This window comes from Pagrus pagrus (assembly GCF_965226575.1).
Source record: "Pagrus pagrus genome assembly, chromosome: 9".
Lineage (NCBI taxonomy): Eukaryota > Metazoa > Chordata > Actinopteri > Spariformes > Sparidae > Pagrus > Pagrus pagrus.
Genome location: NC_140193.1, coordinates 31,806,946 through 31,832,440, shown reverse-complemented (window position 1 = coordinate 31,832,440; position 25,495 = coordinate 31,806,946). Strand labels below are relative to the sequence as shown.

At 41.1% G+C, this 25,495-nt stretch overlaps 1 protein-coding gene across 3 annotated transcripts in view; it reads right to left on the bottom strand.

Moving 5' to 3' along the window:
- The window catches only part of dnajc10 (DnaJ (Hsp40) homolog, subfamily C, member 10), a 45,953-nt gene that overhangs the window by 2,861 nt on the left and 17,597 nt on the right, over positions 1 to 25,495 (bottom strand). For all 3 annotated transcript variants that reach the window (XM_084361762.1, XM_084361761.1, XM_084361760.1), the window contains exons 9-20: positions 24,483 to 24,526; positions 23,934 to 23,999; positions 18,728 to 18,793; positions 18,540 to 18,629; positions 18,312 to 18,422; positions 18,116 to 18,230; positions 15,814 to 15,941; positions 10,498 to 10,614; positions 10,313 to 10,414; positions 4,819 to 4,879; positions 3,552 to 3,646; positions 1,243 to 1,376 (exon numbers count right to left, since the gene is read on the bottom strand). In XM_084361762.1, coding sequence (XP_084217888.1) covers positions 1,243 to 1,376; positions 3,552 to 3,646; positions 4,819 to 4,879; positions 10,313 to 10,414; positions 10,498 to 10,614; positions 15,814 to 15,941; positions 18,116 to 18,230; positions 18,312 to 18,422; positions 18,540 to 18,629; positions 18,728 to 18,793; positions 23,934 to 23,999; positions 24,483 to 24,526 — 1,129 coding nt within the window. The remainder of the gene's footprint in view (positions 1 to 1,242; positions 1,377 to 3,551; positions 3,647 to 4,818; positions 4,880 to 10,312; positions 10,415 to 10,497; positions 10,615 to 15,813; positions 15,942 to 18,115; positions 18,231 to 18,311; positions 18,423 to 18,539; positions 18,630 to 18,727; positions 18,794 to 23,933; positions 24,000 to 24,482; positions 24,527 to 25,495) is intronic.

The window sequence follows — 25,495 nt, the reverse complement described above, 5'->3', positions numbered from 1 at the left end:
ATCTATGCAAATGCCTTCTTCTGTTTTACAATTCTCAATCATTGTTAATCATCGAAAAACTTTTGCATATTGACCCTTGTGCCACATCATAAGTTATTAGACCTGTCAATGAGAAGAACGGTGCAGAAGATACAGTGCAATTTAACCAATTTCATCTACAAGGTTGTTCAACAGCATTAGAACGGCTGTCATTAGGCATAACCATTACGCACGGCTGTGGCTGCTTATAACACCTGTACCAGTAATTTATCACAAGTTCCATCATCGCAGAAATATGTCAATCATCATTTGTAGTAATCTATGGAGTTCATGTTGAAAAAGACTTTAAAAAGTGCTTCACAATTCAGGATCAAATGAAAAGATCGATAACAGAAAGATAATGTCTCCAATGATAATTAAAAGAATGATAAAATGAATTCCTCTGAAATAATTTTAAATTAAGTCAATAAATTGAAAGGAAGGGAAATTTTTACAGAACTCTAGTAGTACTCTAGAGTGGACTTGAAAACAAAACATAATCACAATGTTGTACTTTTAAGTTACATCTATATCCTTGTATTTTTCATGTCCACCTCAGCATTTCACCTGCAGCTATCTAAAAGATGGGCACATTCTCACTGCACATCTTTTATACTATAAATAGCGTATGCATCTGTCCCATGATGCAGTTATGGACGATAGGATCCAACAGGGGCATGTGATAGGAATAGACAAGCACATGTCACAGAACCCTAAGGACGTATCATATACAACACATCTGAGCTTTATAATTCCACCTGAACACTCAAACATGCATATCAGATTTTTCAGCCACTTTGAAGGGAGTGGAAATGCAACATTGACATATTATCAACGCACTGTTTAAGCTGATAGTGACATTGCTGGCAAGCAGTTGCTTATTAACACAGTTACAGAGCAACATCATTCATTTCAAGGGGTGTTTGTCTTCACATGATGAATCTAAGTCCAATATTTACTGTCTTTTAGTTCTGTTTTTGTTTTCTCTACCAACTGAAAAAAAAACAGCTGAGGAGAGCTCCACAGTCAGGTGATTATTCTCAATAGGTTACATCACTACAAGGGAAAATATTAATATAAACATAAAGATATCATAGACACTTTAAGACAAAAATCTGACATTTTGGAAAAAATATTTTTTGTTTGTAATTGTATCCAAATAAGATTTTGCTTTGTTTTGCTTTGTAAAAAGTTTTGTACATACAGATTGAGTAGTTTACATACATGTAACGATCTGACTTCTGGGTGTTGCCAGGGTACAGGCGGATTTCAGGGTACGCCCTCACATTCTGATTCTGACAGAACGACTGAAACTGCTGACAGTCAACTGAACCAACCAGGATCTGACCGGACAGCAACTGGATGAGACAGAAAGAAAGACACACACAAGTTATACAAGTTACACCCTGTGCAGGAGGTCCCTGGTAGCCCACCTTGTAGAATGCCTGATTCCTGTCTAGCCTGTCACTATACAAACAAAAGAAAAAGCCACAAAAAAGCAGTAATAACTAGCTAAACCTCAAACTGTGTTTCTTCTATAAATCGGCAAACACTTCTTTGAACAAACACTGCCTTGAATTGAGCCTATTCTGAAGAAAACAACATACTGACTTGGAAAAGGTGATAGCTTTTGTGCATCAGGAACTACAACTCAAAGGATATCGTTGGTCATATGTACCAGCAATTTGTTTAAAAGGCACAGTGTGATTGATTAAGCGGCATTTAGTGCTGAGGTTCTAGATTGCAAGACTCCCTCGCTCACCCCTCTCTTTCTGAAGAGGTTGGAGAAGCTCCAGAAGCTACGGTGGCCCTCACGGACAAGGAACCGATTTAAAATGTGGACTCGTCATTAATTTTGACCGTCTTTGACACACTCCCAGCCCTAAATATCTTCATTAGTTATCGCTCCATGTATTGTCTTACTGCAACAGACAAGGAATAAATCTAAATTAAATCTTGCTAACACTACACCAGCTCTCTGAGAGGCACAAACTGAGGCTATGGTGTGCTAATATTTTACATTATACGTGCCAACATTTCTTTTCAGTGAAATTAATGTACTGCTAATGTACATTGTACATTATCTAGGTTTTGTACCATTAGCAGCGGAGTGGAAGTATATATTACGGTCAGTTGTAATCAGGGGTGTAGTGGTATTTGTTTAAGTACCGGAGTGCACCTAAGACATGCTCATGCATGCGAACACGTGCATGACTAACCATGGGAATATTTTTTCATAAAGCTTAGTTTTCAAGTTTATCCTTTTTTTTTTTACTTGTGGAAGCAAAGCTGCTGCTGTGCACTGTAACTTCTGCTTTTGTTCCTGTGCTGTAATTCTTAGTTACGTATTTTGAGTGTGTAGGTCAGTGAAATGCAGACACCTGCACACAGAGAGAATGACAGGACCATACTGTACATGCCCAGCTTGTTACATACAGTATGCGTCACATAATGTAACGAGCTGCACATGCAGAGCTGTTCAGGTTTGCTGATGAGAAGATGCTAACCTCTGTTCAAAACATGGCATAGAATTAAGAAGTTTTAGCAATTCATCACTTTAAAAAAAATTGTATTCAACCGGATTATACAAACTGAACATTTTATTTCCTCACTTGGAGAAAAAAAGTAGTTGTTTTATGCTGTTGCCGATTTTGTTTAGCGTCTTGGAGTTTTTGTTTCTTCACAACGTGATCGTCTTTGTACAAAATAAATATGATCCGCCATCCTTTATCAGATTGTGGTTTCAAACTTGGTTTCAAACTTGGTTTCAAACCGCTCACAATACATATTGTTTGGCAGGAAAAAGCAGCCACCTTCTCTTCTTCTTCTTGGTCTTCCAATCGATGCATTTCCGGTGGCCACCCACTAAATTTAAAAACGCAAAAGGCCCTTGCTAGTGCCAGGTTAAGTTCTGGGCTACTGTGGGGACCTCCGTCGAGAGGGAACCGCTCCCTACGTAGATACAAACGGCTAATTCTAAAGTGATGAAAACACAATGACTATTATTTTCAGTGATTATATACTAATTGAAACATACTTGTGAATATTATATTCCATTTCTGCCAAGTCTGTTCGGCTTGATGCCACTACATATTACACACTGCACCTTTAAAGTCAGGATACTTTTGATAATATGGTGACTATGAGCATTACATACAGCAAAAAGCGGCATCTATGGAACAGGAATGTTGTTTGTGCGCTGATTTGCAGCATAAAAACAAGGAAGATAAAAGGAAAGAATATATATAGTAGAATGGATGAGGATGCGTAGGTAGCAAGGATTATTTTTACAGTGAAAACATAACTGCCTGCCTTCACCACGGACTAACGGTTGCAAATGCTGGAAAAAGCTTGTATGAATGCCTATGTATGCTGATATAACTGCACCTGCTCAATGATGCATGATAAGACTAGGTTCAGAGAGCTACTACTGGCGACATTTTGCCAAGCCACTGGATCGTGTCTGAACAGTTTATATGTTATATTCCTTGCATACGGGAGTGTGTAGATGATGTGTGTATGGTGTTTTGTACCCTGGCCATGCGTCTCCACTCTGGCATCAGAGCCTGACAGGGACCACACCATGGAGCATAGAAATCAACTGCCCAGATTTGCCCTTCATCTCGACCTGCAACCAAGAAACAAACTTAGTAACACTCGTTGTAGTTGAACAGGAACTCGTAGTTCCTTGTTTTCAGTTTAACTGTTAAACTCGAGCAAGATTAGAGTCATACAAAAATCAAGACCGAATCATTTAAATTCATCCACCACTCTTCCAGACTATTTGTGAACTAAGAGCTGTGATTTCAACTGTGAGTGAGAAGGGTACATGTAGAGACTGCAGTAAAATCTTGAAAAATAATTCATGCTGGTGTTGCTCTGGTCACAACTTTCGGAAAGATTTCCTGTAACTGTTGAGTTCCAATTCACTGCTGATGTTCTAACAGTAATAAACAGCATGATTGGTTGATCAGTAAAACAAGTTTTTCAGTTTGAGAAGACTTGGTTTTACCAGATTGCCTGGTGAATAAATCCTACTAATTTTTTTCCTACTTTTTGCCGGGGACAGACAATGTTTTTCGGGCAGAAATGTGACGAAGAGTCGGTCGGACAGACACTTACGTATAACTGTGGTATTTTTTTCCTCATATCAGTTGCCATAGACACGACCAGTTACGTTACTGTTGTTTGGTCCTGTAACATTGCTTTGTGGGACATTTCTCTATTTTGTTGAGTGATGGACCTGTTCAGTTATCAGACAGTGAACACCATCAGACCGACACACCCTTCCTCCTCGCCGCCGGCTTATCCGTTCACACTGGTTCGGTTTGCCAATACTGCGCGTCAGACATTGATCTCAGACACACTGTATAATGCGACTCCTTATCCGTCAAATTCAGACAGGCACAAGAAAATAACAGCTGCCATTGGATACTTTTTAGCTAAAGATATGCACCCTATCGTTTGTCTTATTTGATTTTCTAAGTATATTTATTTTATTCATTAAATGTTTTATAGAAATTGCAGAACAGTCGGATACATATTTGTACATTATTTTCAATTTGAACATTTTGTATTTTTCGATTTGAACATTTCGTGTATTTTTCTGAGAGAAGTGCTGAATAAATGCATCATGTTTCCAAACTCAAAAATAATCGTTTAAATAATCGTGATTTCAATATTGACCAAAATAATCATGATAATGATTTTTTCCATAATCGAGCAGCCCTAAACCAGCCCCTGACATACCAGTTAGAACCAGGGCTACACTGTACCTGTTGCTGACAGAACTTGTTTTACCTTTAACTTTCTCGGTGAAGGTAGGAGGATCCAGGACCACCACAGATGGATGGACAAGATCCTGCAGAGACAGAAAGAGAGGTACTTGAATAGGTGTTGATGCAACCAGGGGTGGTTCTAGGATCAGACCTTTAGGGGTGCTCAGCTCCCACATGTAAAATTCAATTGTGGACGAAATGTTTTTTGATGACTTTTCATTAGTAAAGGGCGACCAAATTTGAGGTTGATCAGACTGTCAAGAGTTCGTTTAAGTATGATGCCTGTAAATGGCCAAATATACACTGGCGGTGACGGTGACCACCTGTGTGTCTAGCCGACACAAGAAAATGAGCGGCCCGACTAGTGAAACCGAGTGCGAGGAAACTGAAAAAGACGAGGAAATTGTACCAATAGGTGCAAAATGTGTCGGCGACCAGTCCTCAGCAGAACTGGAAACACCACCAACCTCTTCCATCATCTCAAAAGGTACTGTCCCAAAGAGTACTCTTAGACCATGAGTTTGTGCTATCATGCTAGCGCCAGCCTCCCCTCAAGTAGCAGACCAGCACTACTGCTTCTACTTCAGTTCGACAACCAACAGTTGCCACTGCCTTATCAGCCATTACCCCATATGAAAAGAAACTGAAGCGACACAAAGACAGAACCAGCACAGTTACGTGCTGTATTGCTAAAGATATGACGCCTATAAGCACGGTTGAAAAACAGGGCTTCAAGAAGCTAATGACTGTCACGGATGCTAAGTACATGCAGCCTGGGCGAAAAATAATTTTTCCAAACATCACTCCCTCTGCTCTACGCAGAGTGTAGGGTAAAGTTGGAGCAGCAGCTCAGAGATGTCACCGCTGATCTGTGGTCTGGTCGCACGTCTGAACCACATCAGGGCTTACAGAACAGGAGGCATTAAAGCTGAACTGAACAATTACCTGCAAGCTCAAGAATGTGCAATATTCAAAGAATACAGTAGCAAAATCATCCTCAACATTTGCCTTTTTATTTTGTTATTAACAAGCAATTTGTTGAACATATTCATCATTTTATTTATTCAGTGTTTAGTATAAAGCCATTTGGTTGGTACACCTGTAGGTTCTGTTGAACGTTTGTCACCTATTCATTCTGACAATGAATAATTGTATTTTAAAAACCATAATTAACCTTCTGGTTTGTTTTGGGTTCTGTCCTAAGGAAAATACTCTTAAAACTGTCAATTAACATTATTATTGTTAAATATACTGTATATCGCCATCGATCAATATAAAAAAACATATCGTGATAACAGTTTTGGCCATATCGCCCAGCCCTAGTCTTAACCCATTAAGGCCTAAAACGCCTAAAAAAAATGCCGGTAAAACCTATGGGCGATTTTGGAAAGAACCCCTAAAACCTGAGGTTTTCTGGAAAACAGCACCCAGGTGTCAACATCTACTAAAAACCTGATATCTCAGCCTCTGTAGGAGATAGAAACAAAATTCAAAATGTAATGAGAGCTTACAAGAACAATGTTTTATTTGTGCAAATCTTTATAATAATTTTCAAAATATTTAAAACATTGCACAAACTATTACAAAGTTGAAAATACAATAAAACCAATAAAATAAATGACAAATCTCTCTAGTTATTATTTCTTATCAATAAACTTTTTATTTACAAAGCACTTTCCAAGTCAAACAGACGCAAAGTGTGTAACAACAAATAAAAAAATAGAAAAAAGTTACATTTACACCTAGGATGTAGAATAAATATACTGTCATCATCACAATTTCCTCTAATTATCATAGATCATAGTAATAAAACATATATTTCACTTTACATTTTACCTGTTTCAAAGTGCAGTCAGAAAAAACATTATTATTTCAATTATTATGATTATGATTATTATTATTATTATTATTACCTCCAGATTGCCACGAATCTGTCCCGGGACATGTGTTTAGAGAGGCTGGTCATGAACAGATCCTTATTTCTCCTCCAGTAGTCTCGTCTAACAGGCAGCACCATTAGCCCCATCGCTACGCAAAGTCCAATGAAACTTTTCATCTCAGTGAGAGTCTCCGGATCCCACTTTGCCGACTTGGACCTGGGTGGGGTTTCATTTCTCATCTGCTCAGAGTATGTGTTGGTCTGTGTCACAAGACGTGACCAGAGCTCCTCTGTAAAAATCTTTTCAAATACCTGCAATGGAGTTGCGTCTGCAGGTATGTTTATCTTCACGCCTGGTGTCCGGGTAAACAGTGGTGCGGTGACACGGTGATAGTTGTCCGTCTTCCACTCAGACGCGAAGCCTTCAAAATCTTCTTCTTCATCTTCGTCATCTTCTAAGAACATTTCCCTCATCCATACATCTTTCTCAATTGGCCCAGGAACGCCATCATCGTCACTGCCACCAGCAATATCACTGCCCTCGCTGACATCTTTTTCTCCTCCGGTAAAGCCCTCTGTCTCTGCCATTGTTTACAATCTGCCTGAAGCACATGTAAGAATCACCCTCCTTATTATGAGATGAAATCCTTAGATGAAATGTACTGAGAACTACAAAATGACGTATCCGCTTTCCCGGCCTCAAAGGTAGAAATGCGCAACAGCGCCCCCAGCTTCAAAGGTAGAAATGCGCACATGCTCTCCCGGTCTAAATGGGTTAAGTGAGAGCCCTTTCAGATCCACCTGATCTTAGGGCACAAAGTGGGGTGAGACAGTGCATTGAAAACGGTTGACAAATCCCACGATGGAGTGAGCTGTTTGGATACTCGCTCTAGACGGCGGGCACCCTTTATAAAACGGCTGACAAGGGGATGTTGCCCCACAGCCTTAGCATCAAAACCCACATGGCACGCTGCAATGGCAGCCAAGTAAACCTTAACTGTGGAGAAGGCTTTGGCCTTATTGTGTATTTGCATTACTGAATATAATGGGGACATAGTGTATGAATATATTATTAGGACAAAATTCATGTTAAGTTCTCAGTCTTGTCATTTCATTTTCATCTACAACACCTTTATCCAGTCTTAAAAACTGAGAATTACTGGCACCGAGCACTAGAAGGGCACCTCCTGTGACCTTGAACACCAGTCTTCAAACACACGCCATTTACAGTCATATAGTGACCTGGTAGAAGAGACTCTAGCACTCTGAATGGTTGTAATGACGCTCTGTGGGAGTCCAGCCGCATCCAGGTTCAGCCTCTCACAGGCCAAGCCCAGAGTGCTAACTGCTCTGGGTGAGGATGAGATATCTCCCCTCACCATAACAGGTCTCTGTGTATAGGAAGAGGCCATGGCTGGTCGTACAGGAGTTGACTGATATCCACCAGCCAGTGCTTCCCCAGCCAATGAAGGGCTATCAGGATGAGGGATACGCCCCTCTTTCGCACCCTGGACAGTGTGGGTGGAATCAGGGCCAGAGGAGGAAAAGCATAAGGCAGAACCTGTTGCCACTCGACAGCCAGCTCGTCTATATCCCAATGGTGCATCCAGGTCTCTCAGGGAAAAGAACATGGGGCACTGAGCGTTCTTGCTCGAGGCGTACAGATCCACACTGGGGCAACCGTAGCGTGCCCAAATCTAGTTAATAACCTCTGGATATAATTTCCATTCCCCATAAAGAGGATTGCCTCTGGAAAGCAAGTCTGCCCCACATTTCCGTGCTCCCAGGACGTGAGTGGCTCTCAGTGACAGGAGGTGCACACTGCTCCAAAAAAAAAATCAGTCTGTGAACCAGCGTGCGCAACCGGCTACCTCGTGCAAATCCATGCCTCCGATTAGCGAGGGTGGGGCCACGTCAGCCTCTCCCCCTGCAGCCAGTGCCATTGGCTGAGCTACCTGGAGTGATGGAAAGGCAGAATTATCATCATCCTCCCCTTTGAAGAGAAGAATGTCAGACAAAGCATCGGAGTCATCAGACTGCTCGTCACAGTCCAACAGTGAGCTGAAATTTTCAGATGGCAGGCAAACAACAAATCCCTTAGACAGGGGAATGTCGCCCTAGCTCTCACCTAGCATGGCGGAGACCTCACCCTCTGTCGGAGTGGCAGCTGTTGTCAACAGAATGTCCTGGGTGCTGAGGCTTGCCTGGCGTGACAGCCTACAGCGAAGGCTCTTGAGAGTAAAACGGCTACAATGCATGCATGAGCCGGGTATATCCAGCGTCGCCTGAGCGTGCTGCACTCTGAGACAGGCTACGCATACTGGGTGAGTATTCATAGCCAATATCTTCGCCTCGCACCCACAGTCCTGTGGTGGGGGTTTTACTGCTGCCGTGGGCATGAGAAACGGTGTAGCTGGCGTGCTATCAGCCGGTATGTTTTGCTTCGACATCGTCATAGTGAGTGAGTTTGGGTCAAAACTTTCACTGAAGCAGAAGTTAGCAAACAGGCTGCTAGTGTGGAGGCTACCTAGTCGCTGTGTAACCAAAGGGAAAGCAGGCTTAGCTAATGCAAGTGAGGTGGCTAGTTGGGCTAAGGTGCTTGGTGTTACCGTTTTTGGCAACAGGTGAGCTACGATTAGCTGTATGGGGGACAGTGACTGTATAGCTCCTCATTGAAACCCCAGATTTACTATGGCGAAGAAATCGGGATTCCGACATGGAATAATTAGTGCCGGTGATCGAGTGGTTAGCTCAATCTGTGGACAGTTAAGCTAATAGTCCCGTTGGCAGTAGTGTCTGGAAATGTTGCTCTCTGAGTGAAACGTTAGAAGAGGTTTTTGAATGAGCTAATGACAACGCATCACCCTCTCTAGGGAGAGCATGGCCCTCCTCTTGATGCAGTTGTCACAACCACAAGCCAATGTGGCTGGCGTAATGATATTGGGCTTCTGAGGACTATGAAGAGGAGCGTACCCCCATAGTGAGATACCGAGTGAATGTTTGAAAGAGAACTTCCTGTTGCCAGCAGATAGTACTTGAACTATGCCTGAATAATAGCATGAAGTTTGGGGCAGATTTGATAAAGTATGTGTGAGTTACAACAACTTCCTGTTTCATGGTGTTGCCTCAAAATTTCCCACGCCCAGGCCATTAAGCGAAAACTCAAGCTTTTGATAACTTTTCATCTTTAAGTTGTTAAGATTGCCCTGACAAAAGTCATCCAGGTAAAAACCCTAGAAGGAGTTTGTTAAAGTACAACAAGTGCAAATCGCCAAAAATAAGCACTTTATTCAAAATGGCTGACTTCCTGTTGGGTTTAGGTCATGGTGCCAAGAGACTTTTTTTTGCAGATCTTGGTGTGATACACATGTCTGCCAAATTTCATACATCTAGGTATTACAAATTTTCACCACAATATAATTTAAAGTGTGCTTGAGTACCCCTAAACAAGGGACAGTCTCCTGCGGATGCAACCATATTTAGTGGAAACCATTTTTGGGACAGTGTTAGAATGGTGCAGGCTGCACGTTTCTGGATTAAACAACAATCCTGATTTTTCTTTGAGAGAGAATCCCTCCCTGCAAACAGAAGCAACAGCGGTAGTGTGTAATAGTATATTATTTGTATGTAGTATTACCTGTATGAAATCCAGGATGCCATCAGCTGAATGTTGTCCTTCATATTCATGAACAGAGGAACCATTAAAGATCACTGTGGTAGGATATGCCTGGATATTATACTAAGAAATGGAGAAAGACAAAATATTAAACTGTCAGAGGTGTAGCATTATTAATAGTACAGCCCAAATATGTGTGTGCTTACCATAGAGCAGAGGTTGTGGTGGATGGTACAGTCCAGAGTACCAAACTTTATCTGTCCTGCCAACTGGATTGAAGCTTTTCTCAGTTCAGGCAGTAAGGCTCGACATGGAGGACACCACTGCACACATGAATCAAACATTTATTTAATTAGTATTAAGAAGGTGAGATCACAAGAATTGTTTTTTTTAATGCAAGGTCAGGTCTTTGTTACAGTCTGAGGACAATGATCGCTCCTCAAACTTTCTCTCGATTCTCATGAGCCGGAAGATTGCAGGCAACTTTAGTACTGAGCACATACTCAGCTCTGATGAGGTGATTATTTTCTCCCTTCTACCATTACACTGGCACAAAATGGAGAAGTCTATAGCCTCAGTGATGTGCTTCAATGAATAAGCTCATTTAAGTTATATGACCCGATGATATGGTAAGTATGTTGGAGTAGAAGTACACATCTGTTTTGTGAGGATAGCAAACGATAACCAAAAACGCATGAGCGACAACCAATCGCAACGATTGGTTGTCGCTCATGCGTTTTTGGTTATCGTTTTTTTGTAATGTTTGAACCTTTTATCCACTTCATTCCAAGTTGTACCACTGCATGACTTTTGATCCCTGAATTTTGAGGCACAAAGATGTTATTTGGGGTAGAGATGTTCCGATACCATTTTTTCCCTCCCGATTCCGATTCCGATACTTATGCTGTGGGTATCGGCCGATACGAGTACCTATACCGATACCAGTGTGTTATAAAAAATTATATATATCATACTACGCCTGCATGACTGTGATATGATCATCAATGTGGTAAGGCCTGGCTCAGGTTAAACCCTTTGTAAAACATGAATGAATACAGCAAATGAAAGCCATTTATTTTTAAAAAGAATAGTATAAAGCCGAATTCAGCACAGAGCAGACAGGAAGTCAGACACGAAATAATAACATGACATCCGGTTAATTTTTCAAAATAAAACACTCCGTGTTGATACAAGCACAAAAACCTCAAATAAGAGACAAATACACGCTCTTCTTCTAATCCTTCAGTCGGGAACACTTCGTGTTGTTGTGTTTATAACACATACATATAACTGCGCTCGTGTGTGATCATGTAATCCAGCTGATCGGTGAAGCTGCGCTGTGGCGGACTCAGAACACAGCTGGTGGGGGTTGCCGGACGAGGACGACGGAGCCAAACCGTACCGGAGCCGTAACACAGCGGACACGTATCCGGTAGAATCTAGGAGCTAACGGAGCTAGGCTAATAAATTACGTGGTATCAGATCAGTGCCTGGACTCCAGTACTCGCCGATACCGATGCCGGCATTTTCGGTAGTATCGGAGGCATTTCCGATACTGGCATCGGAATCGGAACAACTCTAATTTGGGGGGTTGAATTCAATGTAAATGGCAGCCAGTTGCAACCCCCATGCCTAAGCCCATATGTGTGAACAGGGCTAAGGCTTATCTGTGTAAATGCTGTGCTAGGCTTTGTTTGTTGTGGCCTGTCCTTTGCCAGGCCTCTGTGGTGGAGAGAAGGAGAGTTGTGTGGCTCAGGTCCTACAACATCTAAGTTCAAATTCCTCCTAGAGCCACATTCTTCACTCATGTTTTACATCAATATACAGTCGTGGTCAAAAGTTTACACACACTTGTAAAGAACATGTACCGTATATCATGGCAGTTTTGAGTTCCAGTGATTTCTACAGCTCTCATTTTCTGTGATTGAATGAGTGGAACACAAACTACTTTGTCACAAAAAAAACATTCATGAAGTTTTGTTCAATAATGAATTTATTATAGGTCTTCTTCTTCTGGCTCAAAGATATACACACAATAATTCCAATATTTGGTTAAATGTCCCTTGGCCATTTTCACCGCAGTTAGGTTCTTTTGATAGCCATCTACAAGCTTCTGGTAGTCCTCTAGCGGAATTTTTAACCACTCCTCTTGTAGTGTAATATAACCATATAACCATAAGTAAGTAGTTAGTGGTTACTGACAACTGGTAATAAGTACTATGTTAAAGAATCTAATCAAAATGTGAAGGAATCATAAATGAATGGTTAAAACATATACTACTCTGCACTAGTTGATTAAACATGCACCTATTGATCAAATTGATGATTAAACTACTGTATTGTGTTAACTTGGAATAAAATGTAACCACAAATGTAAGAGTGAAATCATGTAACCAGATATACCACACTTTTATTATTTAAAAAATGCAGTACATAGAGTGATCAAAGCTAATGGGACATATTCAGAGGGAAACTTGTATAAAAAGCTAAGGCCAGAGTCACTAAGAGCCTACGGTGTATTCTTGCCCTATCATCACAAAACTTGGTGGACAGGTTCACAACGGGACTGGGAATCTGCCTACCAAAGCATTTTGAGCTCAACCTATAGGGGGCGCTATAAATGCCACACATGCGTATCTCAAAGACTATTGGACGGAATTTCCCCAAATTTGGTATGCATGTTCTAGGGGTGACTATTAACTAATATCTTGGCTGCCACGTTGATAGGTGAAAGTGGGTGTGGCCTGTTTGTCATTAACCGTCATTGTTTGCGTTTTAATCATTTACGGCGAGCCGGAAGGACCTAGAGACACGAAACTTGGTACGTTGAGTATAAATGATGTCCAAATGCTGCTCAAAACATTTGATCCCAATCGGCCTAATGGGGGCGCTATAACATAGAGTGTAAACTTGGAAAGGCTCTCCCCACTAAGCCATAAGTGCTATTGACTTGAAATGTTTCGTACACGTCCTCTTGATAGTCCACTACAAAAAAAGCCTCTTGCACTATGAAAGCCGCTATTACAGATTTTTGGCTAATTTGCATAACTTTAAAAAACAGTAAAATGAATAGAACTTTTGAAATACTTATGCTATCAACACCATTTTTGGTATATGGCATCAAGGGACCGAGACAGTCATTTCTCTTATTGATGAGCATGATTGGTCAAAAGACAAGGCCGCCGTCAACAGAAAATATATTTTACTGCCTCTCCCATACACATCCATTATTATCTCGAGATTTCTCCCAAAATTATCATGATCGTGGAACTGTGATTACTTAAACATTATAACACCTATTGAAACTTTGAAATACACATCAATAGGTAAAATTTGAATTTATATTTCAATGTTCAAATGGAGTGTCTATGTGAAAGTATAACACAAATGCCATTAGCATGTAGCTGAAAACCAAATTTGGAGAAATCTGGGGCTTATCATGGGTATGTGTTGCACAGATCTTTGAGGAACACGGCGGCCGATGTCATCAACTGCGGGGGATGAGGGTCAGGGTGGCTGATTTGGGACGAAAGAGGTTAGAACCCGCAGATTGCCGCTTGCGGCTATATTTTTTTTAAAGAATTGTGTTTTATTCCTGTTGGTTTTTATTTACTTTTTTTTTTACTTGGGGTACGAGGTTAGTGGATTGGGTGTTATGATGAGGTGGTGATTTGTTACACACCTCAAAAAGGTATCACAAAAAAAAAAATTGGGAACACATATTTGTACTTTGTATTTGACATTTGAAAAAAAAAGAAAACGTTTACTTTTTTACATTTTTGCAATACTGGTTTCCAATAAAAATACTTGAGGAAAAAAACGAGGGATATTCCACAATGGAAAGAAATGTTTGAGTTTGCCTTTACCTCTGTATTTTTATTTGGATACATTGCCAAATTTGATGAAACAAACTACTAATTAATTTGTTAAAAATATGATCAAAGTGTGAAAATGTATTAAAAGAACTTAGTCTATTATCTCAGTACGATCTCATTTGGGGAAACCAGCGACAATGGGCATCAAAGGGACAAGAAAAAAATCAGGATCTGTATCTACTTATCTAAGACAGCATGATGTCATTTGAAGAAATTAGATGCAAGTATGACATAAATAAAAAATATTTGTTAAAATTCCTTCAGCTCAGAAGCTTTATTAGAATGAGCCAAAATAATCTCCTAACCAGACCCTTAATATCTAATTTGAAAAAAAAAATGTGTCTAAAGACAGCTTAAGTAAAGGTGCTATATCAGAACTATACAATTGGCTACTATCCAACTCAACCGAGAAGTCAGATCACAAACAGAATGCATGGAGAGAAGCTGTAGAAACAGACATATTGCCACAGGACTAGGAATGCACGTGCATGCACACACACACACACGCACACGCGCAAGCACACACACACGTTCATTCCTGCCAGTCTTTCCATGTCTGCCTCTTTATCACTCACTGTTTGTATTGTAGGTGTAACACCATCGCCAGCCCTGAAAGTAAACCGGTAATCCGGCAGGCTAGGTCAACAAGAAGTAAAGCATGAAGTACAAAACTATCTGCGGTAAAGTCAAACTTATCAGTTATGACGTTGCAGTTTCACCTGTTTATTTTTCATCAGCAGGATGTGCTTTATCTATCCCTGTAAGATGATCTGATATGTAATTTGGTACCTGGTTCACTGCTTTCTATGGGGGAAGTAAATGACTTAAGATAGGTTGATGCTACTGTATTTAGGATAGGATAATGCTATTTGTTTTAATGCATTGTTAACAACATTGTGTTTTTTGTCTCTCTTTTTTACGTCATTGTATTTTCAACGTCCGACATTTGTTTGTTTCAGTAATAGACAGTATAATGTCATTAACTCAAATACTCCACAATGTCCTAAGTCATACTGGACATAATGCTTGTAGCCTACATAGCGTATATGCAGCTGCATCACCTTTTCTCTTTTGTGTATTATTACTGCCAATTTATAATGCATTTGTATCTGGCCACTGCTAAATACCAGCGGTATTACTGAAATCTGTACTCAAGTACGACTATAGTTACATTACTGAAATATTACTCAATTACATTCAAAAATAATGTTATTAAATAATACTTAATTAAAAGCACAGTATTCTTCTCAAACGCTGCTCAGAATATAAGTTACTTTTTGACCGTTTATATTTCATGCATTATCAATGTAAAGCTGAGACTAGACATGAGAACTGGCCCAGATTGCTAGATAATAGCTCGCCTTCTGCACATTTAGGCAGTAGAAGCATTATAAAATGCTTAATTTAGCTGCACAACAGCTGCTAGCATTGACAACAAGGTCAGCAACGCCTATACTTCATTATTAAAAATTATATAAAAGTCACATTCAAAGAATCTGTGTAGGTACGGAGAAGGCACCATCATTTTGAAACAGTAGTAACAAGTAGCATCCTGAGCAGGTGACACAATTCCAAGTATGTGTGGGTGTGTGTGTATGCGTGTGTGTTGATCAATCAAACTTCTGACTGAAGCAGTAAGTTACTAACCGGAGCAAAGAAGTCAACCAGCCATGGCTCCTTCCTGTCTGAAGGAAAGTTGTCAGGTCTCAAAGTCGTCACATGAGCACGAACGCTGTCCCTTGCGAAAGCCACAATGTTGTATAAAACATCTTTACCTACAAGACACATAGATTACACAGAAAGTCTGGGTGAAGTGACTCACAAACAAATCACACTAACTCCAACTATATTGCTAATCTATTAATGCTAACCTATTAAAGAATCAAAACATTGCTTGTAGATTCTACCAGAAGCTTGTGAATGACTATTGAAAGTGCCTAAATAAAGTGAAAATTGCATTGGGGCTTAGCATTGCCCAATTTCTTACACTATTACTGGTCCTGTAACATTCATAAACTCTTATACTGGATTAACAACACAGGAGACGACATGGGTGGATATGGAACTTGCATCCTCTAAACTCTCTTTTCATTCCCTGGTTTGTTCTCAACTCCCTCTGACTGCCTCTAACTTTACCTCAAACCCAGTGGTAATTAACTCTGTTAGAATCTGGATTCAAATTAGGAAAAGCCTTCATAGGGCCTCGGACCTCTCCCCCACTGTAAACAATCACCTGTTTCTGCCCTCTTGCTCTGATTTAACCTTTTGGACTTGACAAAGGGATAACTAAATTTAAGGACCTTTACAACCAAGGGATTTTTATGTCCTATTCTGAGCTCTCAAAGAATTTCGACTTACCTAATTCCCTAATACATAATTTGTTTTTTTTTCCAGATAAGGCATTTTACTCGGAATCAGAACCCCAAATTCCCTCGTCCCCGGAAACTCTGGTAGACTCTTTATTGGCTCTTGATCCTGAACAAAGGCGGCTAATTTCTAGCATTTACAGTCTTATCAGTTCTACTATTGATAGCCCAGCATCCAGCCCCAAGGATTGTTGGGAGCAAGAGCTGGGAACCACACTGCCTGATGATTATTGGCAACAAGTCTTACGGTTGGTTCAATCTGTGCGAGGCACGGCCTCCTACAGTGTAAAGTTGTGCACAAGGTTCACTACACTAATTTGAGGCTATATCGGATTTACCCCAATGTAACTGACTCATGTAATAGGTGAAAACAATCTCCAGCCGACCATTCCCATATGTTCTGGTTCAGTCCCAGGCTTGCCACATTCTGGTCCGAAATCTTCAAAACCATTAGCACAGCATATAATACTACTATCACTCCTGAACCTCTATTGGCCTTACCACCCCCGCTAAGAATCACGTATTGACCCCATTTTCACTTCAAGGCTTCTCGGTCCATTAACATTTGCAAAGTCTAGAAGAGCCACACAATTAAATTATTTTATCCCCATTCAAGTTAGCCACGCACTAAATCGAAAGTTAGCCTGCTTGGTCGGCGATCATGGTATTTTCATAGCAGGGAAGTGAGCGTTGTTGGCTTCAAAAGCCACTGAGCAGCTTTCATAGGAATAAACGGGGCTCCGCCTCCAACGCCGTGTCCAGTAATAAAACGTCCTTGAATAGACCACATCGCAAATTCCTTCTTTATTTACGTGCCACCGCCGGATGTTGAAAACGTGTTATCACTTTGTGCGGTGAAATTTAGTGTGTTTACCTGGGTCTTACATTTAGATCAAAGCTGAGCTGAGCCAGGGCGATGAAAACCCATGTCTACGGCAGAGTTAATTGACCCGGGTGTAAATGCAGAGTGTACACATTCCAACTGCACACAAAAGCCCGATCTTAGCAGGTTTAAGTGGGATTCCCCCCCCCCCCCCCCAACACTGTCCATTGACCATTGTTAGGTCACTTTGTTCTCAACAAATTATACAATGTACATCAAAAGAGAGTTCCAACGTGAATAATTTGTTCATCAAGATCTGATGTGTGATTGAACTGTTCCCTTAATTTTTTTTAGCAGAATACATCTCGACATTAGAATCGTTTGTCATTTAACATATAAACTGGCTGACCACCAACAAAAAAAAAATGATGGTTAGCACTGCAGGTCTGTTGGAAAAGACAAACACTGTTAAGTCTCATTTCCACAGCATGGTACAGCTTGGCTCAACTGGGCTCACTTTTGGTACCAGGTATTTTACTCAATTTTGTTTTTGAAGTACGCCTTCAATGTAGGCTGGATTCATAGCTGATTGTCATAGTAATGCTGCATTAAACTGCTGTGATATCATCTTTATTGTGTCACAAACAAACAGGAACCGTTTTTACCAGTGGAAAAACTACATCAAGGTGGTATCTCTAGTATACAACAGAATGCATAAAGGTAATAGGACAGTAAGGTATGGTCTACGTATAGTACTCACCGTGGTGGATCTCAAAGTCATGGATTCCTAGTCCTTTGAAGACAGCAACACAAGGTTTATGGATGAAGAGAGACTGACACAACTCTGAGTCTGCTATACAGTCGACTCTGCTGACCTAGAGAGAAAAACAGTCAGTTGGAATAAAAACAGGCAGGAAAAAAGAGATAGGCAGACAGATAGACAGAAAGAGTGGCACCTGTATGTGGTCGTTTCGGAGCAAAGCTTGTAGCTTCTTGTACTCATTGGAGGTGGAGGTTCTGTCTCCAAATGTAAAACTCACCAACCAGCGATGATGGGCGAGCTTCCTCTGGAGACAAGAAGTTACATATCATTAAAAGGATGTACATTTTGGCATGTATTGTAGAGGTCTGATATGTACCTAAAGCTCTAGGGTATAAGAGTGTGTGTTCTGTAGTGTGTATACCTGGAAGCTGTCACTGGTCAGCAGTTGCAGATCAGGTAGGTGGTTGATGACCTGATTGTAAATCTCTTTACTGTCAAGAGTGTTCAGCCACTGGAACATATGGACATTGAGTCAGTGTGCAGTGCTACACACAGTACTGAGATTACTATACTGTCTAAATAGAACCAGTCATGTGTTCGGTGTATTACCAGTACACTGCCTTTTTGATCCAAAGAACTCCCAGGTGGGAACAAAGCAGTCGCTCCAGTGGTCACCTGCAATACAGCAGAAGCATTAGAGAATAATACTAATACTGCAATAAGTAATGTACCCTTACCGCTAACACTACTACTGCTGTTACTGCTGGGTATATCAGGGATGCAGAATTTTTCCACCGGTTAATAAACTTGCAACAACACCAGTGTTACCATTTACAATCTACAAAAGAAGCCACTATTTGAGATGTATTATTGTGCTAATGCAAACCCAATATGTCCTACTGCTGTAGCTTCCCATTAAAAGCATTTAAACGTACATTATGTAACTGCAAGCAGAGGGAAGGAGCTGCTCAGCTGCTTAGAGCTAGAGATTTTGGATTAGAGCCAGACTGTCTGGAGAATAAACACCTAGAGTCACTTCGGATTCTGCTCTGATCCAGCACCATTTACTGGCAGGAAGAAGGCTCAGGGATTACTTTGATATTATCTTCACTCCTGTGTGTCAACCAGCTGCAGCAGCAATCGCTGAGCTGACCTCTCGGTGTTTTTATTCTATGCTGACTGGAGCTGGAGGGGAAACGCACTACCCTTCTCCTCTCTTACCGCTTTTCCACCAAAATTAGCGTGTCTACATGGGGACACCCGCTAAAAATAGCCTATTGGCCCCATTCTCACTTCCCGCAGGCTACGTTAAGAACGTCACTGACATCACGTTTCACGTCATGAATGTGCTGGAAACACATACTGGTAACAGAAGAGAAAACAACAATAGACCCATTGTGAAAGAAGTGTCTGTAAAACAGTGGACAAATTCTTTTGAGCGTCACAACCCCCCGCAAAATGACTAATTTCATGGTCATAATTTGAGCCATTTGGTCCATTAACATTTGCAAAGTCTAGAAAAGCCACACGATTAAATTATTTTATCCCCATTCAAGTTAGCCATGCATTAAACTGGAAGTTAGCCGGATCGGTCGGCAGTATTTTCATAGCAGGGAAGTTGAGCATTGTTGGCTTCAAAAGCCAAAAGCTGTATGTCACTGTTTTATGTAACGAATCAGAGTCGTCACATGAGCCTGAACGCTGTCCCTTGAGAAAGCCACAATGTTGAATTTGAATTTTTACCTACAAGACACACAGTTTACACAGAAAGTCTGGGTGAAATGACTCACAGACAAATCAAACTCCAACTCCAACTATATTGCTAATCTAATAATGCTAACCTATTAATGAATCAAAACATTGCTTGTAGATTCTACCAGAAGCTTGTGGATGACGAAAGTCGAATGTGCCTAAATAAAGTGAAAATGGCCAATCTGACATTTAACCAAATACCAGGATTATTGTATGTATATTTTGACCCAACAGATATAGTCACATTTTCAGAAGACTTATAATAAATTCATTATTTAACCAAACTTCATGAGTGTTTTGTTGTGACAAGAGAGTGTAAGTAGATAAGGCAGATCCAGTTATGTTCATAGCTGGGAAGTCAAGCCTTTTTGGCTTCAAAACGCCACTGAGCAACTTTCATGGGAATGAACGGGGCTCTGCCTCCAATGCTTTGTCCAGCAATAAAACATCCTTGAATAGACCGCATCCCAAATTCCTTCCTTATTTACGCGCCACCACCGGATGTTGATAATGCTTCATCACTTAGCTAAGCCAAGCCGAGGTGCTAAAAAACCCGGATCTACTGCAGAGTCAATTGACCCTGATCTGCACTGACTTTGATTGTGTGTTATTTGTTGGTGACTTTAACATCCATGTCAACAAACCTGAGGACAGATGGACTAAAGAACTGTGTTGTGTCCTTGATGACTTTGGACTCACTCAGCATGTGACGCCCACACACAACAGGGGCCACATCCTGGACTTGGTTATCTCCAAGGGTCTGAAAATTTCTAAGGTTCTGGTATCTGATGTTGCTCTCTCTGATCATTTCTGTGTTTTGTTTGAGAGTGATATATCTGTGTACACAAATGTTCAAACTGAGGTCGTCTCAAAGCGCTACATCACTGAAAACACCAGTGACATATTCATTGAGGCTTTCTCTTCCACACTTCCCCTCTCCAGGTTCTCTGTCAATGACCTTGTACATCATTTCAGTTCTAAAATTACAAATGTTATGATGCCATTGCAACCACTAAAGTGAAGGTGGTCTCTGGTAAGAAAAAATCTCCTGGGAGAAATGCCATGCTGGTCAAAATGGAAAAAAAAGGAATATCGAAAAGCAGAGTGCAGGTGGCGAAAAACAAATGTCCAGGTTATTTTTGATATTTATAAAGAGAGACTTTAAATTTTTAATTTAGAACTGAAAAAGTCAAGGCAGTCCTCCTTTTCAGACATTATCACCAAAAACAATAATAATGCACGTGCCCTGTTTGCTACTGTCGACTGTCCAGTGCCACAAGCCTCTGAGCAACTATCTACCAGGGCCTGTAATGAATTTGCATCCTCCTTCACTGACAAAATTCAGAAAATTAGACAAGCGGTCAGTGCCACCGTACCAGGTACAGGAGGTGTGTTGTCCATGTGTCCACCTAAAACCAACTCTAACACCATGACACAATTTGAATAAATGGCTGTTTTGATGTCTTCCAACCAGGACTTCGACCACATCACAGCACTGAGACCGCTCTTGTCAAGGTCCTCAATGACATTCATTTAAACACAGACAGTGGCAAAATTTCAGTTTTAGTATTGCTGGATCTCAGTGCTGCGTTTTTGACACGATCAACCATAATATACTACTGGACCGACTGGAAAACTGGGTGGGACTCTGGTACAGCACTAAATTGGTTTAAATCCTATCTAAATGACAGAGACAACTTTGTGTCTATGGGTAATTACACATCTGAGCGGATGAAAATGACAAGCGGAGTACCCCAGGGCTCCATTCTGGGGCCTCTACTATTCAACATTTACATGCTCCCTCTAGCTCAGATAATGGAAAACAATATTGTCTATGTTACCATGCAGATGACACACAGATTTACATGACCATATCACCAGGGGACTATAATCCCATACAAAGTTTTCTTCAGTTAAACAAAGATAAGACTGAAATAATTGTTTTTGGAGCCAAGGAAGAAGGACTAACAGTCTCTGCTCAGCTTCAATCTGAAATGTTGAAAACTACAAACCAAGCCAGAAACCTTGGTGTAATCATGGACCTGAATTTCAGCAGCCACACTAAGACAATTACAAAGTCAGCCTACTATCATCTTAAGAATACATCCAGGATAAAAGGACTTATGTCTCAGCAGGATTTGGAAAAATGTATCCTTGCATTTATCTTCAGCAGACTCGACTTCTCTAACGGTGTCTTTACAAGACTCTCTAAAAAATCCATCAGACAGCTGCAGCTGATTCAGACCACTGTTGCTCGAGTCCTAACAAGAACCAAAAAAGTAGATCACATCACTCCAGTTCTCAGATCTTTACACTGGCTTCCTGTCAGTTGTAGAATAGATTTCAGAATCCTGCTGTTGGTTTATAAAGCACTGAATGGTTTAAGGCCAAAATACATTTCTGATCTGCTGCCACATTATGAACCATCCAGACCTCTGAGGTCGTCAGGTACAGGTCTGCTTTCAGTCCCTACAGTCAAAACTAAACACGGAGAAGCAGCGTTCAGTTATTATGCTCCACATATCTGGAACAAACTCCCTGAAAACTGCAGGTCTGCTCCAACTCTCTCTTTAAATCAAGACTGAAGACCTTTCTGTTTGCCACTGCCTTTCACTGAAGTGATTTTAAGGCATTGAACTGCACTGTGACTTTTTTTTTCTAGTCTTGTCTCTTTTAAACCCATTCTATTTTAACCTTCTTTCCTACTTCTTAACTTGTTTTAATGTTTTGTGTCTTGATGTCTTCCTACTTGTTTTTAATGTATTTTAAATCTAATTTTTAATTTCTTTTAATGTAATGTTTATGCTCCTGTAAAGCACATTCTGCTATACAAATAAACTTGCCTTGCCTTGCTTAAAACTTGAGAAAATCAGATACTGAACAGGAAATTCCAGGAAGCACGGTGGCCTTTCTTAAATACAGCTTACTGGCAGTGAATATACACCGATTAGGCATAACATTATGACCACCTGCCTAATATTGTGAAGGTTCCCCTTGTGCAGCCAAAACAGCTCTGACCTGTCAAGACATGAACTTAAGACCTCTGAGGGTGTCCTGTGGTGTCTGGCACCAGGGCGTTTTATAGTGGATCCTCTGGGTCCTGTATGTTGGGGGGTGGGGCCTCCATGGATTAGACCTGCTCCAGCACGTCTTACAGATGCTCGATCAGATTGGGATCTGGGGAATTTGGAGGCCCGGTCAACACCTTGGGCCCTTTATTGTGTTCCTCGAGCTGTTCCTGAGCAGTGTTTGCGATGTGTCAGGGCACATTGTCCTGCTGGGGGGCCACTGCCATCAGGTAGTGTTGTTGATGAGAGGGTGTACTTGGTCCACAACAGTGTTTGGATGGGTGGTGCATGTCAAGTGGCATTCACATGAATGCCAGCACCCAAGGTTTCGTAAGTCAGTCTGTCGCTTCATTTGTGTGACACACTATAAGTACAGACAGTGCCCAAGGACGCACACCCAACAACATCGTCGGTCTGGCCTTTGGACATTGCCCTCCAACAGTCCTGAGTGGTGGCTCTGTGGCCCCTTTGTGCCGCTATGAACAAAGTCCCCGCCACCAGTACCAACAAGAGAGTAGTGCCACTTATGTGTTCCCACTTCAAGCACTGCACATTGAACAGGTAATTTTCCTCTACTGGCAAAATCACAGGAAACAAGGCTTATGTTTTACTATGAGCTTCTTACAATGACACAGACTTTTCAACACAATCTCATGTGAAGACACCTAATGTATCTCTCCTCCACTGACCAGAAAACACACCGGCGGCTGTGGGAATTGAACATTTTAAATTAAGAAATTTAGAAACACTGTATAGATTTGGTGGTGTTGGATTCAGGTGCTCATTGCATGTCCAGCGATGCCATTATTGTCCATGCGCACGTTATGTCGATGCTGAAACAGTATATCGTGTAGCCCTACTATATACCCAACTAGCAAAGAATCAGGTGAGGAAAATGACCGAAAAACTGACGAGTGAGTATTTGCGATGAAGAATAACATGTTAGCATCTTACAGTAGTAGTATTAGTAGTATAGCAGTAATGCCAAGCCTTACCTGGAAACTCTCACAGAGCTGTTCCTGTGCGGTGCAGTCCATCCATCCCACCTTAACAAGACCGTCCTACAGAACACATCATACAGAAAACAGAGTAACTTGCATTAAACTAACTTGAATTTGAAATTAATCTGAGTTTATTTCTCACACATCTTCTGCTTATTGTGCATGTTGGAGTCTTATGCGATGAACATTAATTGAATGGAAAAGCAAGTTTTCTGTTTTTCCCTAAACAATGCCATGTGCTACCTTGACTCTAGAACCTTGAAAGATCAATAGACCTGTTTCACAGAAGACATTTTTACTTGCAAGGCTCACTAGGACACATGGACAGAACCATAGTTCCACTTTGTTTCACCACTGCTTTCCTGCTGCACAGATTCAAAATGTCTGCTGTGAAATTAGTCTATTGCCGTTATCTGTTGACAGCTGTGTCAGACAGCTCCTCACAGCATACCATCTTTACTGCAAGAAGGTGAGAACAGTGGTAACAAACCTGGGTGTGTTTTAATTTCTTATGGGCAACCCTGTGCTAATAATAGTTCTCACCAACATTCCAGCCACTTTGTGTCTTGTTGTTGGCTCGAGGCAATCTGAGAGAGAGAGACAGAGAGAGACAGAGAGAGAGAGAGAAATATTAATGACCTTTTAAATTGTATTTATTTTACTTTTAATTTCTATCTGGACTTGAATTTTATTATTATTTATTTACTATGACCAAAAAATCCTCCATACAGAGGATGCTCTGAGCGCTCTGAAACTGGAACTGTGAATTTCAACAACTGTTTCTGACTCAATGTATGAATGCACCAAATCTATAGCTTAACAATTAAACTAAATCCAGCACTGAGGCAGCTTCTCACAGAATTTTTTCCTTTTTCAGGCCACTCTGAAATGTGCAGTTTTGCTTTATTGGGGGGGTCTGGGGGGGGGGTCAGAAAACCAGTCAGTATCTGGTGTGACCACCATTTGCCGCAAAGAGTTGATCAGGATGTTGTTTGTGGCCTGTGGAATGTTGGTCCACTCCTCTTCAATGGCTGTCCGAAGATGCTGGATATTAGCAGGAACTGGAACACGCTGTAGTATACACCGATCCAGAGCATCCCAAACATGCTCAATGGGTGACATGTCCGGTGAGTATGCTGGCTATGCAAGAACTGGGATGTTTTCAGCTTCCAGGAATTGTGTACAGATCCTTGCAACATGGGGCTGTGCATTATACAGATATTATATTATTATTATATGGTCGTGGATGAATGGCACAACAATGGGCCTCAGGATCTCGTCACGGTATCTTTGTGCATTCAAAATGCCATCAATAAAATGCACCTGTGTTCGTTGTCTATAACATACGCCTGCCCATACCATAACCCCACCGCCACCATGGGCCACTCGATACACAACGTTGACATCAGCAAACCGCTCACCCACACGACGCCACACACGCTGTCTGCCATCTGCCCTGAACAGTGAAAACCGGGATTCATCCGTGAAGAGAACACCTCTCCAACGTGCCAGACGCCATCGAATGTGAGCATTAGCCTACTCAAGTCGGTTACGAT